The following is a 16158-nucleotide window of genomic DNA, read 5'->3' on the forward strand; positions in this document are numbered from 1 at the left end:
CGACATGCATCACTTTACACTTATCCACGTTGAATCTCATCTGCCATGTCAATGCCCATTCCTCGAGCTTGATTATGTCACGTTGCAGATCTTCGCAATCCCCCTGCGTCTTTACTACTCTGAATAACTTTGTATCATCCGCAAATTTAATCACCTCGCTCATTGTACCTATGTCCAGATCATTTATAAAGATGTTAAAGAGCACGGGTCCAAGCACCGAGCCCTGCGGCACCCCACTGGTGATGCTTTTCCAGTCCGAGTATTGTCCATTTACCCCGGTATACAAACCTAAGGATTAGATTAGATCATTAATGCTTATGCTCTAATTCCTCATTTTAATCAGATCTTATGTATAGGTCAAAATCTTCTTTACCTTCTCCTCTAGGTTTATCCATGCTTTCATGATTATTCTTTGTTATCCTCCAGATGTATTTTCCCTAAATGTTTCTTTATTTTCTTTAAAGATTGTAGTTCATCCCCCTCTCTCTTTGTATCGGTAATTATTTGTACGTATATACTGTATGTTTGAAATACTTGACATTGCATGTACAACAAATTTTTAATAAACTTGAAATTAAAAAGGGGGAGAAACATATGCATATAAATGCCATTTCTTGAAACATTTGCACACAAGAGTTCACACCTATGATGCTCAAACTATCTCTTAGTGTATTTTATTTGATGTTATCATATAGCTTTGGAAACTGCTTAAAATGAAATCGCCTGCTGGTACAGCTCATCCAGGGGGAACTGAGGTGCACCTTTTCTTAAAAGGAACATCTCATCGTGGTCTAAAAGCCATGCCATGCAATTATGTGACTGCAGGTGACCTGACATTCTTGGTTGCGGTGGCCCTGCTGGTCCTGGGGAAGAAGAGAACATTTTTATTTGCATGACCTGTTTATTTTTTAAACTAAATTCCTATCTCAACTGACATTTGCAATCCGGTTTTTCCCAATGGAAAAAGCCCAACTGCAGATCTCAGCTTGCTGTGGGATGGAGATCAAAAGAATGGATCATGAAGACATCTGGCAACCTCCTTGTTTTTCCAGCTTTTGGAGTCCAGATGCAAATGCATGGAGCTCTGGGCTTCCAATGGATTCAAATCCTCAGGGTTAGCAGAGCATCCATATAATTGCAGTTCTGGCAGCTCTCTGAGAAACAAGGGTCTCCAAATCCATACAAGCACTTGAAATAAAACCAGTTGGTCTTGAGAATTATCTGAATGGTAGCAATACGCAGTCTGTTATCCAGATACATTATCGAGATAGTGGATTGACTATTTCCACTCTTTCCAGAAATTCAGATTGGATAGTGCATCTGAAGATTTTTAATCACTGCAGCTCACATAAAAAAATTAAAAAGTTGACCTTAGTGACCTAATATTGACCCATAAATGTTTTAAAGCATATTGGTGAACCATGAAAGCACATCCCTTCTGCTTATAGTAACATAGTAAATGAACGGTCCATCCAGTCTGCCCATTAGTTATACCCATTAAAAATACATGATTAAATTAACTTGTGTCTTCTTTGGTATTTCTGGCTCATAGACTATAAAGTCCACCTGGTATTGTCCTTGGTTCCAAATGCTGAAGTTGCCATCCAAGCTTTCTGTTAGTCATCTAACCATTTCCTCTCTCCACTCCAGGCTACTGGACTTTTTTAGCCTCCCCCCTCCCCCACCACACACACACACGTTCATCACGGTAAGTCTCTCTCGCTCTCTCATCTCTCCTTCCCCAGAAAGGAATAGAATCTAGAAATAAATCTTTCTGCTTCCCTCCAGATCTCCTGGGACTAATGACCCAAGCTGCTGATTCCATGGGAAACCGATTTCTATTGAAGGAAAAATAAATCTGGAGTCTGGGGTAACTCAGGCCATGAGAAAATTTATAGCACCTGCTTTACAATGATGTAATCAGCAAAAGAAGGGAAAGACTGTCTTTGAGTCGTCCCTTTTGGAGAATAAGGAGCTTGCACATTTTCTCACTTGCAACCATCTCTTCCCCATGCTACGCATCGTTGCAGTATTAACCCTGCGATGTCTTATGTTTTATTGGTGTGACAGATGATATGTATTGGGATTACACATCAAGAGCCAGCTTCTGTAATTGGTGCCTAAAAAAGACAGGCGCCCATTACACAATCACGCTTAGCGATGTAGGCGCCAGTGTTTTAAAGGCCTACTTTTAAGGCGCCTAAGTCCTTTACAGAATCACGTCTAGCGGCACCTAAGTCACTCTCCACCCTAAACACGCCTACTTTGGTGTTAAAACTATCTTTTGTAGAATCGCGTCTAAGAAGACCGGCTCCTAGCTCCCAATTATATTTTATTTTTGGGAGCCAATTTACTGATTAAGAATGAGTTTTAATATGTTTGTGAGTGACATTGCTGAAGGGATAGAAGGAAAAGTGTGCCTTTTTGCAGATGATACCAAGATTTGTAACAGAGTAGACAGCGAAGAGGGAGTGGAAAAGATGAAAGAGGATCTGCAAAAGTTAGAGGAATGGTCTAATGTCTGGCATCTAAAATGCAATGCAAAGAAATGCAGAGTAATGCATTTGGGGATTAATAATAGGAAGGAACCGTATATGCTGGGAGGAGAGAAGCTGATATGCACGGACGGGGAGAGGGACCTTGGGGTGATAGTGTCCGAAGATCTAAAGGTGAAAAAACAGTGTGACAAGGTAGTGGCTGCTGCCAGAAGGATGCTGGGCTGTATAAAGAGAGGCGTAGTCAGTAGAAGGAAGAAGGTGTTGATGCCCCTGTACAGGTCATTGGTAAGGCCCCACTTGGAATATTGTGTTCAATTTTGGAGACTGTATCTGGCGAAGGATGTAAGAAGACTTGAGGTGGTCCAGAGGAGGGCGACGAAAATGATAGGAGGCTTGCGCCAGAAGACGTATGAGGAGAGACTGGAAGCTCTGAATATGTATACCCTAGAGGAAAGGAGAGACAGGGGAGATATGATTCAGACGTTCAAATACTTGAAGGGTATTAACGTAGAACAAAATCTTTTTCAGAGAAAGGAAAATGGTAAAACCAGAGGACATAATTTGAGGTTGAGGGGTGGTAGATTCAAGAACAATGTTAGGAAATTCTACTTTACGGAGAGGATGGTGGATGCCTGGAATGCGCTCCCGAGAGAGGTGGTGGAGAGTAAAACTGTGACTGAGTTCAAAGAAGCGTGGGATGAACACAAAGAGTCTAGAATCAAAAAATAAGATTAAATATTGAACTAAGGCCAGTACTGGGCAGACTTGAACGGTTTGTGTCTGTATATGGCCGTTTGGTGGAGGATGGGCTGGGGAGGGCTTCAATGGCTGGGAGGGTATAGATGGGCTGGAGTAAGTCTTAACAGAGATTTTGGCAGTTGGAACCCAAGCACAGTACCGGGTAAAGCTTTGGATTCTTGCCCAGAAATAGCTAAGAAGAAAAAATTAAAAAATTTAAATTGAATCAGGTTGGGCAGACTGGATGGACCATTCGGGTCTTTATCTGCCGTCATCTACTATGTTACTATGTTACTATGTTAAGGCGAAGAACTATAATCCATGAATTTCCTATTATAGGTTTGAGCAGAGAATTGGGAAAGAATTTAGAGGTCCTTTTTCTTTATTTGTGAGTGTAGATTTTGATTTTATTATGTAAATTTTATTGTATCCCTTGTGGAATTGTAGGACGCTGCAGGTATTAAATTTTTTAATAAATAAGGGGTCCTTTTACTAAGGCACCTTAGCGTTTAACATGCGCTGATCTTTAGCACATGCGCCTTAGTAAAAAAACAACCCTTATTTATTTAAAAATTTAATACCTGCAGCGTCCTACAATTCCACAAGGGATACAATAAAATTTACATAATAAAATCAAAATCTACACTCACAAATAAAGAAAAAAAACAGCCAAAAACTCAAAAAACATATCTTTCGTGGAAATGCTTGCTTAAACAAAATGGTCATCACGTATTTCCTCTATTCTCGTATTTATTTCACAGGTTGTGTGATGTCCTGGCGGAACCGCTTCAATCTCTCCCTCAGTAAGGGGAGAGTACCCATGGACTGGAAAACAGCTAACGTCGATCCACTGCACAAAAAAGATTGCACCAAGAGGCTGCAAATTACAGACCGGTGAGTCTAACATCAATAGTGTGTAAACTCATGGAAACACTAATCAAACGTAAAATAGACACGATCCTAAATGAGGAGAATCTACGGGATCCCAGTCAACATGGATTTACCAAGGGTAGGTCCTGCCAATCCAATCTCATCAGCTTCTTTGACTGGGTAACAAGAAAGCTGGACTTGGGAGAATCCCTAGACGTAGTGTACCTAAACTTCAGTAAAGCTTTCGATAGCGTCCCTCACCATAGGCTGTTGAGCAAGATGATATCGATGGGGTTAGGAGAAACGCTAACTGCATGGGTCAAGGATTGGCTAAGTGGTAGACTTCAGAGGGTGGTGGTTAACAGTACCTTCTCTAAAACGTCAGAAGTGACGAGTGGAGTACCGCAGGGCTCGGTCTTGGGCCCGCTCCTTTTTAACTTATTCATAAGGAACCTGACTCAGGGGCTTCAAGGTAAAATAACACTATTCGCCGACGACGCCAAACTATGTAACATAGTGAACGGCTCCAATTTACACGATAGTATGACGCATGACCTGTTTTTGTTGGAACGTTGGTCATCTACCTGGCAGCTGGGCTTCAACGTCAAGAAATGCAAGATCATGCACCTCGGCAGTAGAAATCCGTGCAGAACTTACACCTTAAATGGTGTGACCTTAGCTAGGACTGTAACAGAATGAGATTTGGGAGTGATCATCAGTGCAGATATGAAAGCTGCCAGCCAAGTGGAGAAGGCTTCATCTAAGGTAAGACAAATGTTAGGTTGTATCCGCAGAAGTTTCATCAGCCGGAAGCCTGAGGTCATCATGCCATTATACAGAACCATGGTGAGACCACATCTGGAATACTGTGTGCAATTCTGGAGGCCACATTACCGTAAAGATGTGCTACGAGTAGAGTCGGTTCAGCGGATGGCCACCAGGATGGTCTCGGGGCTCAAGGATCTATCATACGAAGAGAGGCTGAACAAATTGCAGCTCTACTCTCTCGAGGAGCGTAGGGAGAGGGGAGACATGATTGAGAGATTTAAATACATCACCGGACGTATCGAGGTGGAAGAAGATATTTTCCTTCTCCAAGGACCCTCAGCCACAAGAGGACATCCACTTAAACTCAGGGGTGGGAAATTTCATGGTGACACCAGAAAGTATTTCTTCACCGAAAGAGTGGTTGATCATTGGAACAAGCTTCCGATACAGGTAATCGAGGCCAACAGCGTGCCAGATTTTAAGGGTAAATGGGATGCCCATGTGGGGATCCCTAAGAGGATGGAGTTAAGGATTGGTCATTAGGAGCGCGATCTCCAGGAGTGGGCAGACTTGATGGGCTGTGGCCCTTATCTGCCGTCATTTTTCTATGTTTCTATGATGTGTCTTCTTTAGTGGCAATCAATGTCTGAATGATAATTTTAAAAGGTAGTTATCCCACCCCCCGTTCTCCCCTAAGAGTTCAGAACGGGTTTCAGTATTCAGTTAACAGGTTACGATGTGCCATAATTTCAGAACAAGTTTTTATCCTAATTTGACACCTACTTAGGGGGCTAATACTAAGAAACGTAACACACAGTTTACTGGTTACAATTTGCCATAGTTATCCTGTACAGGTTGTATCCTAACTGGACACACAGACATTTTACAGGTTAGATTTGCCAGAGCACAGTGCAAGAGTTTACAATACAAGTTTCCTTTACGTGACACATTCTGGGTTCTGCTATCAATATACATTTCTTTGTAATCCATAGGTCAAGGACAGGGGAGGTAGGTGAAGAGGTAAGTTTTTATTGCTTTCCTAAAATTGAGGAGTCCTTCAAGGGATCTGATCTGGGTTCAACTGATTGCATGAGGTATCACTTTGGTTCTTATTGCTTTTGGTTTTGGCAGCAAGTTCACTGCGAAATTCCACGCAATTGTTCTTTTGGACTGATTCGTTTTTCCACGTACCTACTACCATAGGACTATAAGGGACTCCTGAAGAAGACTATCTTGTCGAAACACGGACCGTGTTGGGTCCCACGCTTTCAGCGGACTAGGTCCTTAAGGTTTTTATGTGGATTGTTTACGTTGACTTTTGAAACTTGTAATAAAGTCCTTTTCGGGAACATCGCCACTCCACAGAGTTTTTATTTGGTATCACATGACGTAAAGAACCTAAACCCTCCCCTCTTGCTCTTGCCAAAGATCTGGTTGTGAAAAGGTCACCAACAGCCTCTTACCCTCAATTACTCATGCCTTCAGTCATCCCACCTATAAAGCATCCCTCTTGTATTGCAAATCAAAATGAAGACTGGCAGATTGTACCATTTTGCAATGGATATGAAAAATTTCAACAAATTGAGGGAATGTCTCTCTCTGATGTCATAGCAATATTTTCCATTTGGCAAAAGCTACCGCTGTCAGCCCATGTGGGTCAAATTACAAAGACGATGTGGTAGTAGGGAGGAGAAAGCATATTAAGGGGGGGGGAAGGAAGAAGTGGGAGAACAGCAGAGTGAAATACAAAAGAAGCAGTGTTAGAGCCTTAAAGAGATTAACAGAGGCAGAGCAGGAAGACGCCACATAAGCGAGAGGAGGACAAACATCAGCCAAGAATGAATGGAACATGGAGACCCCTGCATCCCACCCTATGAGTTGTGGGGGAGGGCACAGGGTAGCGGACAACACAGGAGTTGGGGCTGGGACCCTCTGTCCCATCTCCGGGAGAACAGACGTAAGGGCAGGTGAAAAAATAGATTTATTTTTGTTTAGCAGAATTGAACGGAAGGACAGGACCTGGTAAATTGAGAATTGTTTTCTGCAGGATTCTTGGCCCAGACTGAATGTTTACTTCTTGGTGGCACTCCAAGTCCCCGTGGAGGCTACCAAGGAGTTATGTGCCGCTACAGAAAGACCCCGATATGACCTGCGCAGCTTCAGAAGGCAGGATGCCACCTAGAAGTCGAGTGAATGGTGCTACATTTTAAATATTTTGCTCGCCTACCAAGTGGCTCTCAGGGACAGGGAATTAAAAGCACTTCAATATATCAGGGGATGAAAAGACCTCAGAGACCTTTAAAAAGCCACAATGCTGTTTTAAGTTAGCAAGTGAAGCAGGTCATGTCTCAGTCACTGGTCAAATCCTTTTGTATGGTATTTGAAATCTGTGTAAACCGCATTGAACTTTTTGGTTCTGTGGTATAGAAATGAATTATTAGATTGAGGGTGGGGGTGGAAGAAAAGATCATTTTAAAAGCCAACAAGATGAAAGACAGCCTTTAAAAAGAACCCCCCAGAAGAATATGTTTGTGGACCCTAAGGAAAGAAAGTTTAAGGAAAGTGGAGAGAAATGAGAGAGCTATGATATGGGCAGTGAAATTCATTGGGATTTATTTACCTTTTTGAAGAAATTCCACCAAGGCAGTGTATAATAAATATAATTCAGACATAGGCAACAAACAATTACAGCAGTATAATATTCAAACAATAGTACACATTATAGAACAGTTGGCAACTTCCAATATGAGCGCAATACACAGGCGGTGACCTAGAAAGGGGGTGGGGGAGGCGGATCGCCCCAGGTGTCATCTTCACGGACGCACCAGCGCCGCTCCTCCGCCCCCTCCTGTGGCACCTCTTGAAATGTTCACTGGTGAGGCCAGCATTTTCCACCTGCTGCTTCCACCCACCTTGGCTCCCTTCTGATGTCACTTCCTGGTGGCAGGAACAGAATGTGATGTCAGAAGGCAGCCAAGGCTGGCACGAGTAGCAGGTGGAAGATGCCGCTCGCACCAGCAAACATTTCAAGAGGTACGCGGGGGGGGGGGAGTGTGGAGCAAGGCGCATGGTGTGGTGATGCCGGGTGCTACCTTTCTGGGTGCCAATCTTCCTAGCTACGCCACTGACAGTAGGTCCTATATTCAGACTATGGGAGGCAGCCCAGATATCTTCCCTGGCAGGCAGCAAACCCGGAAATTCAAAGCAGGGCCATTTTTGGCCACCAGCATTGAATTTCCAAACTACATAAGTTCCGCTCTCCATTCCCCCTGACAGCATATCGTGCGCTGAGACGCTCCCTGCTCGGCGGTTCTACGCATGTGTTTTAATGTGGCACGGAGTTTCAATCATAGTGCGCATGCGCTAACTAAGGTATTATTATTATAAATACTTAGTTTGTACCTGGGGCCTTAGGCAGCAGAACACTTTTTGTGGGGGCCCAAATTCTCCGCCCCAGACCCCACCCCCATAATAATAGTACTAATTGTAATACCATTGTTTCCATCCATTTTTCATATATACACACAATATAATCTTATTAACAATACATAATCACAACTGTATGCTTTTCAACATTCATTCCTACCAGAACACCTGGCCTTGGTCACACATGCAGAACACAGATAACCCCTATACAAACTCAGGACCACAAACTACCCCCCCCCCCCCTTTTACAAAACCGTAGCGCAGTTTTTAGCTGCGGCCATGATAGCCTTCAATTTTAAATGCTGACCAAGTTTAGCAGCAAAATTGGGTTGCCCAAATAGATAGTCTATCTATGGCTGATATAACTTAATTGACTTAGCCAGTTAACCCCCTCTTTTGCAAATGCAGAACATGGGTTTTAGTATTAAGGATTTTTTTTTAACTAAATAAATATTTATTGTTTCCTTTACTGTTTTGGTGGGGTTTTTTTAACTTTAACTCCAAAAAAACATAAGACTAACCCTTACTAGGTCAGATCAATGGTCCATCAAGCCCAGTAGCCCGTTCTCACTGTGACCAATCCAGGTCACTAGGACCTGGCCAAAAGTCAAGGAGTAGCAACATTCCATACATAATCTCAAAGAATACAAGATTCCAGAACCCCAAAGAGTAGCAACATTCCATGCTACCAATCCAGGGCAAGCACTGGCTTCCCCCATGTCTTTCTCAATAACAGACTATGGACTTTTCCTCCAGGAACTTGTCCAAACCTTTCTTAAAACCAGCTACGCTATCCGCTCTTACCACAACCTTGGGTTCCAACTACTGCAGCAGCAGTTGAAGCTCAGTCCAGCCTATCCATACCAGATTACCCAGTCCTGTGAAGATGTGATGACCGTGCTTCGATCCTTCTCTAGCAGCTAGTCAGAGGGATTATCTCTCATCTCTCCCATCCCCATTTCGACCCTTTCTCACCTCCTGCTTAGCCAAGCCCCAGCAGCCCCAGATGGCATCTCCTTTCAGAATTTAGCAGGTGGGAACTCCCTGATCTGTCACTAGGAGACGCTGCTGTGTAATGGCTAGGCAGCCTTCCTTCCTGGAGCTGTGAGTGCCTCCACACCATCCCTGGCCCAAGGGGAAGCAGAAGGTAGCATGCAGTGCTGATCTGAGGCATCAGAGGCCCTGTGAACCCCCTGAAAGAAACACTTTGAATTGTTAATAGTTACAGAGATGGTGGAATGGTGGTCTGATACAGACTACTGCCACTGAAAGCATTTGCAGTGCTGTACATTTAATATTTAATAGACAGTACCTGCTCAGAAGAGCTTACAATCTAATATGGACATACAGAGAGGAGTTTCTGGTAGAAGGAATGATCCAATGAGTATCTCAAGCTCAGTGGAGCTGAGTCCATGTGATTCTATCTGCTTGGGACAGACCATAAAATAGTACCTCCCCTATCTGTATGATTATCATATAGACCGCACGGGGGTTAGACTGAGTTAAATAGTAGGCATTGTTCTCGAAGGCCTCAGCTCTGCAAAATTCCTTAGCAGCAGCAGCACATGGCAAAACTTTAGAGCTATTTCTCCCACTGATTTTTTTTCTCATTCTCGCTATAAAAAAAAAAAAAAAAAAAAAGTACCAGCTCACGGTGAAAGGGTGGCGATGCATATTTGGCTTTCTCCTACAGGGATTTACTTGTGTGATCTCTGTTCCGCTCACTTATACAGTACTAGAAGGCACACAAAGGGTTGTCCAAAGACACAGAACAAGAGCGTGCCTATTCCGTAGAGCTTATAATAGTGGACAGGCTGACATTGAGGACAGATGGACAATGGGGAGCAAAATGGATTTTGGCTTTCTCCACGTTCACCGATTGACAGGTGGTCTCTAATTTTCCCTCTTGGGGCACGGAGATGTAGCCTGGATGTCCCTTAGAAAAGAACGCAACCTGGACATGGTCAGCTTATTTGGATCGAACAGCAACCTTATATCTGCTGTAGGGTTCCCTTTTTCTGTGGTTTGTGCACCAACTTTAAAACAAAGTAGAGGGATCCTTTGGACTTTTGCCTCACTTTCTCACATGCGCGGATGCCAGGGCTGGGGCGGAATGGGGCGTGGCCATGGGTCTGGATTTTCCTTTGGGAAAATCTGGTAACCCTACCCTTAATCCCTCAGTGATTGAGGTACCTCCAGAAAGTGAAACTGGCAAGAGATACTGGGCTCTGTGATAGCTTTAGGAAAACATAAGAACATAAGAATTGCCACTGCTGGGTCAGAACAGTGGTCCATCGTGCCCAGCAGTTCTCTCCCACGGCGACCCTTAGGTCAAAGACCAGTGCCCTATTTGAATCTAGCCTTACCTGCGTAAGTTCCGGTTCAGCAGGAACTTGTCTGACTTTGTCTTGAATCCCTGGAGGGTGTTTTCCCATATGACAGCCTCCGGAAGAGTGTTCCAGTTTTCCACCACTCTCTGGGTGAAGAAGAACTTCCTTACGTTTGTACGGAATCTATCCCCTTTTAACTTTAGAGAGTGCCCTCTCGTTCTCTCTACCTTGGAGAGGGTGAACAACCTGTCTATCTACTTTGTCTTGAATCCCTGGAGGGTGTTTTCCCCTATAACAGCCTCCGGAAGAGCGTTCCAGTTTTCTACCATTCTCTGGGTGAAGAAGAACTCCCTTACGTTTGTACGGAATCGATCCCCTTTCAACTTTAGAGTGCCCTCTCGTTCTCCCTACCTTGGAGAGGGTGAACAACCTGTCTTTTATCTACTTTGTCTTGAGTCCCTGGATGGTGTTTTCCCCTATAACAGCCTCCAGAAGAGCGTTCCAGTTCTCCACCACTCTCTGGGTGAAGAAGAACTTCCTTACGTTTGTACGGAATCTATCCCCTTTGAACTTTAGAGAGTGCCCTCTCGGTCTCCCTACCCTGCAGAGGGTGAACAAACATCCATTTCTTCATGTAGTTTAGATTAGAACAAACTCTTCGTTGACAAACAGTATTACAAAATACTAATCCCTCCTTTACAAAGCCACGCTAGCACTTTTAGTGCCGACCACCGCGGTAGCAGCTCACAGAATTCCTATGAACATCCTAGCTGTTACAGCTGTGGCCAGCGCTAAAAACGCTAACAGGGCTTTGGAAAGGAGGGGGTAAAGTTAGCTCTGCAGTGGCCAAGGCTTTGCCAAGGACGCAACAACAAAAAGACATCCTTTGACCTATGAGCTGAGCAAATACACTTGGAGGTCACGGGAGGAGCGTGTTTGTGTAAGACCCCCGGCTCTTGTTTTCAGAGTGTGACTCATTTTCTTGGATGGACACTTCAAAAACAAAAAAGAAAGAAAAGTTTAGCCTGCTGAGGAGATAAGTGCCACGTCAAAAGTGTCCAGGGCACGAGGACATGAAGAGAAAGGGAAACATGCTAAGGGTGGTCAGTGTGTACTACGCCTGTGGACGTTATGGCTTATGAACCCCAGTAGGAGGCGCTCTTTGGAGCAATGAAACTGTTAAGGTGATTGTTAGTGAATCTGAGAAACATATCCTGGCAAAGGGGTGAGAATTGTTCCTATCATGGTAGGCGCAAAATTAAAAAAAAATTGAAGAAATTATCCTGAGATGAACCACGGATTGTTGGTTTTTTTTCCAAAAAATAAAGACCTATTTTCTAGGTCAGAGGTTTTGAAATCTGGCTAGGAGGCTCCTAGCCAGCCAGGTTTTCAGGATATCCACAGTGAATATTCATGAGAGAGATTTGCATGTACCATATCTATTTCATACAAACCTCTCTTATTCATTGTGGATATCCTGAAGACCCAACCTACTGGGAATCACTCAGTAGAGTTATGGGGACCACTATTCTGGCTTCCTAGGTTCTGGCATCCTTGTCAGTTTATCAGATTATCACTGGATGTAGGTTTGGTCATTAGATGAGCTGGGTGAGGTAGGGTTACCAGATTTTCCATTTGGAAAATCCAGACCCCTAGACCCACCCCTGGGTCCGCCCAGTTCCACCCATCCCTGCCCTGTTATACCCCAGTCCCGCCCCAATCCTGTCTTAGCCCCGCCCAAACCCTGCCCCCCGCTGCCTGCTCTCGTCAGACAAGAGCGCATCCGCTCCATTAATATCTCTCCTCCCCCCTCTGTGCTTGTTCCATGCTTTTTTGAATTCAGATACAGTCTTCATCTCCAGCCGGAGGCTGTTCCAACATCTGCCATCCTTTCTGAAAAGAAATATTTCCTTAGATTACTCCTGAGTCCATTCCATTTCAGTTTCATCCTATGCCCCCTCATTCCAGAGCTTCCATCAACCTAAGGAGCAGAAGAAAGTCGCTAGACAAGAAAAATATATGTATTGTTCAAGAACTACCTGTGAAAATTGTTAAGCTGCAGTTCTCCTGGATCCCTTGGAGCAGCCATTGCTCAGTAGCCTAAAGCATGATGGGAAGATCTAGGTTCACATTGGCTTGTGCACCATATGATGTCATCTATGACCTCATCAAGGCCTATATAAGTTTATCTGGTTTGTGATGTACTTGGCAGCTCCCGGGTGGGGGGGGGAGTCTTTCAAAATTTAGTGGGGAGACAATTAAACAGTTTTAAAAGAAGACCTGGTCACATCATTTTCAATCTATGTGATTTTTTGGGGCATTTTGGAAAAGTTTGAAAGCCTATTTTTTTTCGACTTGCCTTTTCAAATTTGGTTACTTTGTAATCTTGTAATAGCTTGTCTTTTTATTTTAAGGCACTTGTATGCTGTTATTTTAATAATCTGCTATGTTCTGTTTTATTATGTATGTATCATTGTTATTTTATTGATTTATTTTAAAAATTTATATTCCATATATCCTGCACTTCTATGCTGAGTACAAAAACACATCCAGATGAGAAATAACAAATTACAACCTTCACATACAACACATATTTCAATAGCACCACAAAACAAAATAGTACAATAAACATACTACAATACAACCAACAAACATATAACATAGATGGTGGATATACAGGCTACAAGTGTTTTAAATAAATATTATTGCAGCTGAATGAGATCTACTGACCAGATAGCTCATGTATCTACATTAACCTCTGAAATGCAGGCACAGAGTAGGGAGGAAAACAGATATTTAAAAAGGGGCATTGCTTTGACTCCAGAACATGAGAGTGGCATAGAAACTCTGCTCTATTGCACCTATGGGTTTCTCCCATTTTGTCACCTTTCTAGAAAATGCTTAGTCCATTTGGGTACAGGGTGAGCAAGATTACATCTTTGCAGGAACCTCAGACCTGATAAGTCTGGACTGTCATCAAGTCCAGAAAAGACTGGCCTTGGGCAGGATGTTATCCATTAGAACAGGGTATCACAAACTGTGTGTATGAAAACTTCTTATAGCAAACAAAACAAAACTGCAGAACTGTACAAGACGTAGGCAAAATTTATTGTGACAAAATAATTATATGCAAACCCTTTTACCAATCAAGGGACCCGACACGGTCCATGTTTCGGACAAACCTTCGTCAGGGGTCCATGGTAAAAAAGGATAACAAAAAAAGTCACAAAAAATTGTAGAGTAGCAGCAAAGTGTTAGCGACGTCGAAATTCACCAACTGCAACGAACCGTCGCAAAAAGTAAAAACTTCTTATACCACCTGTTCTTACCACAGGTCCAAGCGGTTTACAATTAAAAATACATAAAAGAAAGGAACTCCCTATTAAATAGGACAGATCTAAGTAGAAAACACGCTCTTGTTCATGCCTTACGAATTACAACAATTAAGTAAAATTGTTCTTATTAGAAGACGTTTTCAACATTTGCCTCCAATCTCAATTCCACAATTGCGGAACTATGAAATAAAAGGCTCCCATCTTGCTCTATTTGGCGAAGGAAGCACTAATCTATTATCCTGTATTGATCTCAAAGTTCTTGCAGGTACATATGGGATTGTCAAATTATACAAATAGTGGCACCCGAGATTCCAGGTGTGCCGTGAGACGCCGGGGACGAGGCTGACAAGTACCTCTCGTGGTATAGAAAATGGAATAAGCCATGAAACTTAAAAGTTATTCCACCCTTTTCTTGACATTTTTCATTACAATGAGGCAAAAGCATCTAGTATATGAAACCAAGCCATTGTGACATCACAAACAAGGCTGGCTCTTAGGCATTGGTGGAATGAAGCATTATGACATCACAATACGAGGGGCTGCTGCAAAGTTCTCAGCCCAACCAAGAATTGAATGGGGAGAGTGTCGTGTAGCTGCTCCTTGTGACCCTGGGCAAGTCACTTAATCTCCCCCATTGCCCCAGGTACCTTAGATAGATTGTGAGGCCACAGGGAAAAGTACTTGAGTACCTGAATAAATTCATGTAAACCATTCTGAGCTTCCCTGGGAGAATAGTATAGAAAACTGAATAAATAAACTGTGATAAGATCTTCAGCCTCTGAGAATCAGAGCAGGTATTGTGATGTCATAATGCCTCATTCCACCAATAAAAGCCAATCTCATCAGTGATGTCACAGTGGGTTGATTGTCCTCTACTTGGCTCAGTGGTGCAGTGGTTAAAGCTACAGCCTCAGCACCCTGAGATTGTGGGTTCAAACCCTGGGCAAGCCTTTTGATCCCCCCATTGTCCCAGGTACACCAGGACGGCCAGGGAAAAATGTAAACCGTTCTGAGCTCCCCCTAGAAAATTGAATAAATCTGGGCTTACTGGTCAGAGTTGTGAAGCACAAGATGTTAAATAAGTGACCTGCTTAAGCAATAAATCTCCCATTCCTAGGCAGAAAATCCATCAACCGGCCGGGCAAATTAAGCAGGTCTGGTGCTCCTGGGCCACCAGCCCTAAGCTTACTTTTGCAATAGATCCCTTCAGTACACATGGGCTGGGGGTGTTCTTTACCTCCAAAGAAGCAGAAATAGAAACCCTAAATTTACCCTTGAACGAAGCCGGAGTTTGCAAAACGTATATGACGACCTAAGGCACTGTCAGGGAGGGTGTCAAATGTTCCTTATTTACAGAGCACGATCTCAAGTCAGGTTTTGAAAAACGGAAAGCGCAAACTTTTTAATTTTAAGGAAAGCCCAAAGCAGAAAATATTATTCACTTGGCAGTTATTTTAGATTAATAGAAAAATGCAGCACTGACTTTTCTAATCATCAAATGACAGCACTACTGTACTTGTCTTCTCGTGAATCATTTAGTGATTTTTAAATACATTTATTAGATACCATAGACCGACCCTCTTTTGTTTTGACTCTGCCTGTTTGAGATATATTCCCAACCCCACTGGTGCTATAATTTTTTGATAGCCAGATTTGCACCATCACCATCCGCCCCCCACCGAAAGAACTAAATTCCAAGCAAATCTGATTTATCATGTCTCAAGTTCATGGTACTCACCCCTCTGCCCATCCTGAGCTGACTGCAGGGGAAAAGCAGGAGAGAGGGCAGCCACACTGCTTAGAAAGAAAAATCAATTCTCCTCTGGAAAAGAAATACAAACATGTAGATAAATTAGTTCTCTAAGTAGATTCTTCCTTCTCTTTCTTCTTCCCAGGAAAAAAAGCACTTGTTGAAAGAAGACTTACTATGGGTAGGGTGACTCCTCCCTCTCTCTCTTTCTCTCCCCTCCCCTCCTACTAATCCCTCTCTTCCAATACCAGCTGGGAAAAGCCAGGACTCAGTTTGCAGCCCACCCTTTTGTGGAAAGCAGGGCAGGCGAAAAGATCCTTCTGCTGCCTTCTACCCCCTTCTCGCTCTCTTCATGCCTCAGACACATGTCGCCAAGTTATAGCATCACATGTATTGTTCAAAACACAAGTGAGCCCTTCTAATAAAGCTTAAAGCATGCTAAC

General features: G+C 43.2%; 1 protein-coding gene across 2 annotated transcripts in view; it reads right to left on the bottom strand.

Annotated features, from left to right (window-relative positions):
- Positions 1 to 15934, bottom strand: part of LOC117350703 (sodium/potassium-transporting ATPase subunit alpha-2) — a 53197-nt gene extending 37263 nt beyond the window's left edge. Inside the window, exons 1-2 of one of the 2 annotated variants that reach the window (XM_033925206.1) lie at positions 15892 to 15934; positions 15704 to 15787 (exon numbers count right to left, since the gene is read on the bottom strand). In XM_033925206.1, the coding sequence (XP_033781097.1) occupies positions 15704 to 15715 (12 nt within the window). In that variant the 5' untranslated portion in view covers positions 15716 to 15787; positions 15892 to 15934. Of the gene's footprint in view, positions 1 to 15703; positions 15866 to 15891 lie in introns of those variants that run through there. The other variant, XM_033925204.1, reaches the window with a different exon arrangement.
- Between the last annotated feature and the right edge of the window lie 224 nt (positions 15935 to 16158).

Source organism: Geotrypetes seraphini, chromosome 16, assembly GCF_902459505.1.
Source record: "Geotrypetes seraphini chromosome 16, aGeoSer1.1, whole genome shotgun sequence".
Lineage (NCBI taxonomy): Eukaryota > Metazoa > Chordata > Amphibia > Gymnophiona > Dermophiidae > Geotrypetes > Geotrypetes seraphini.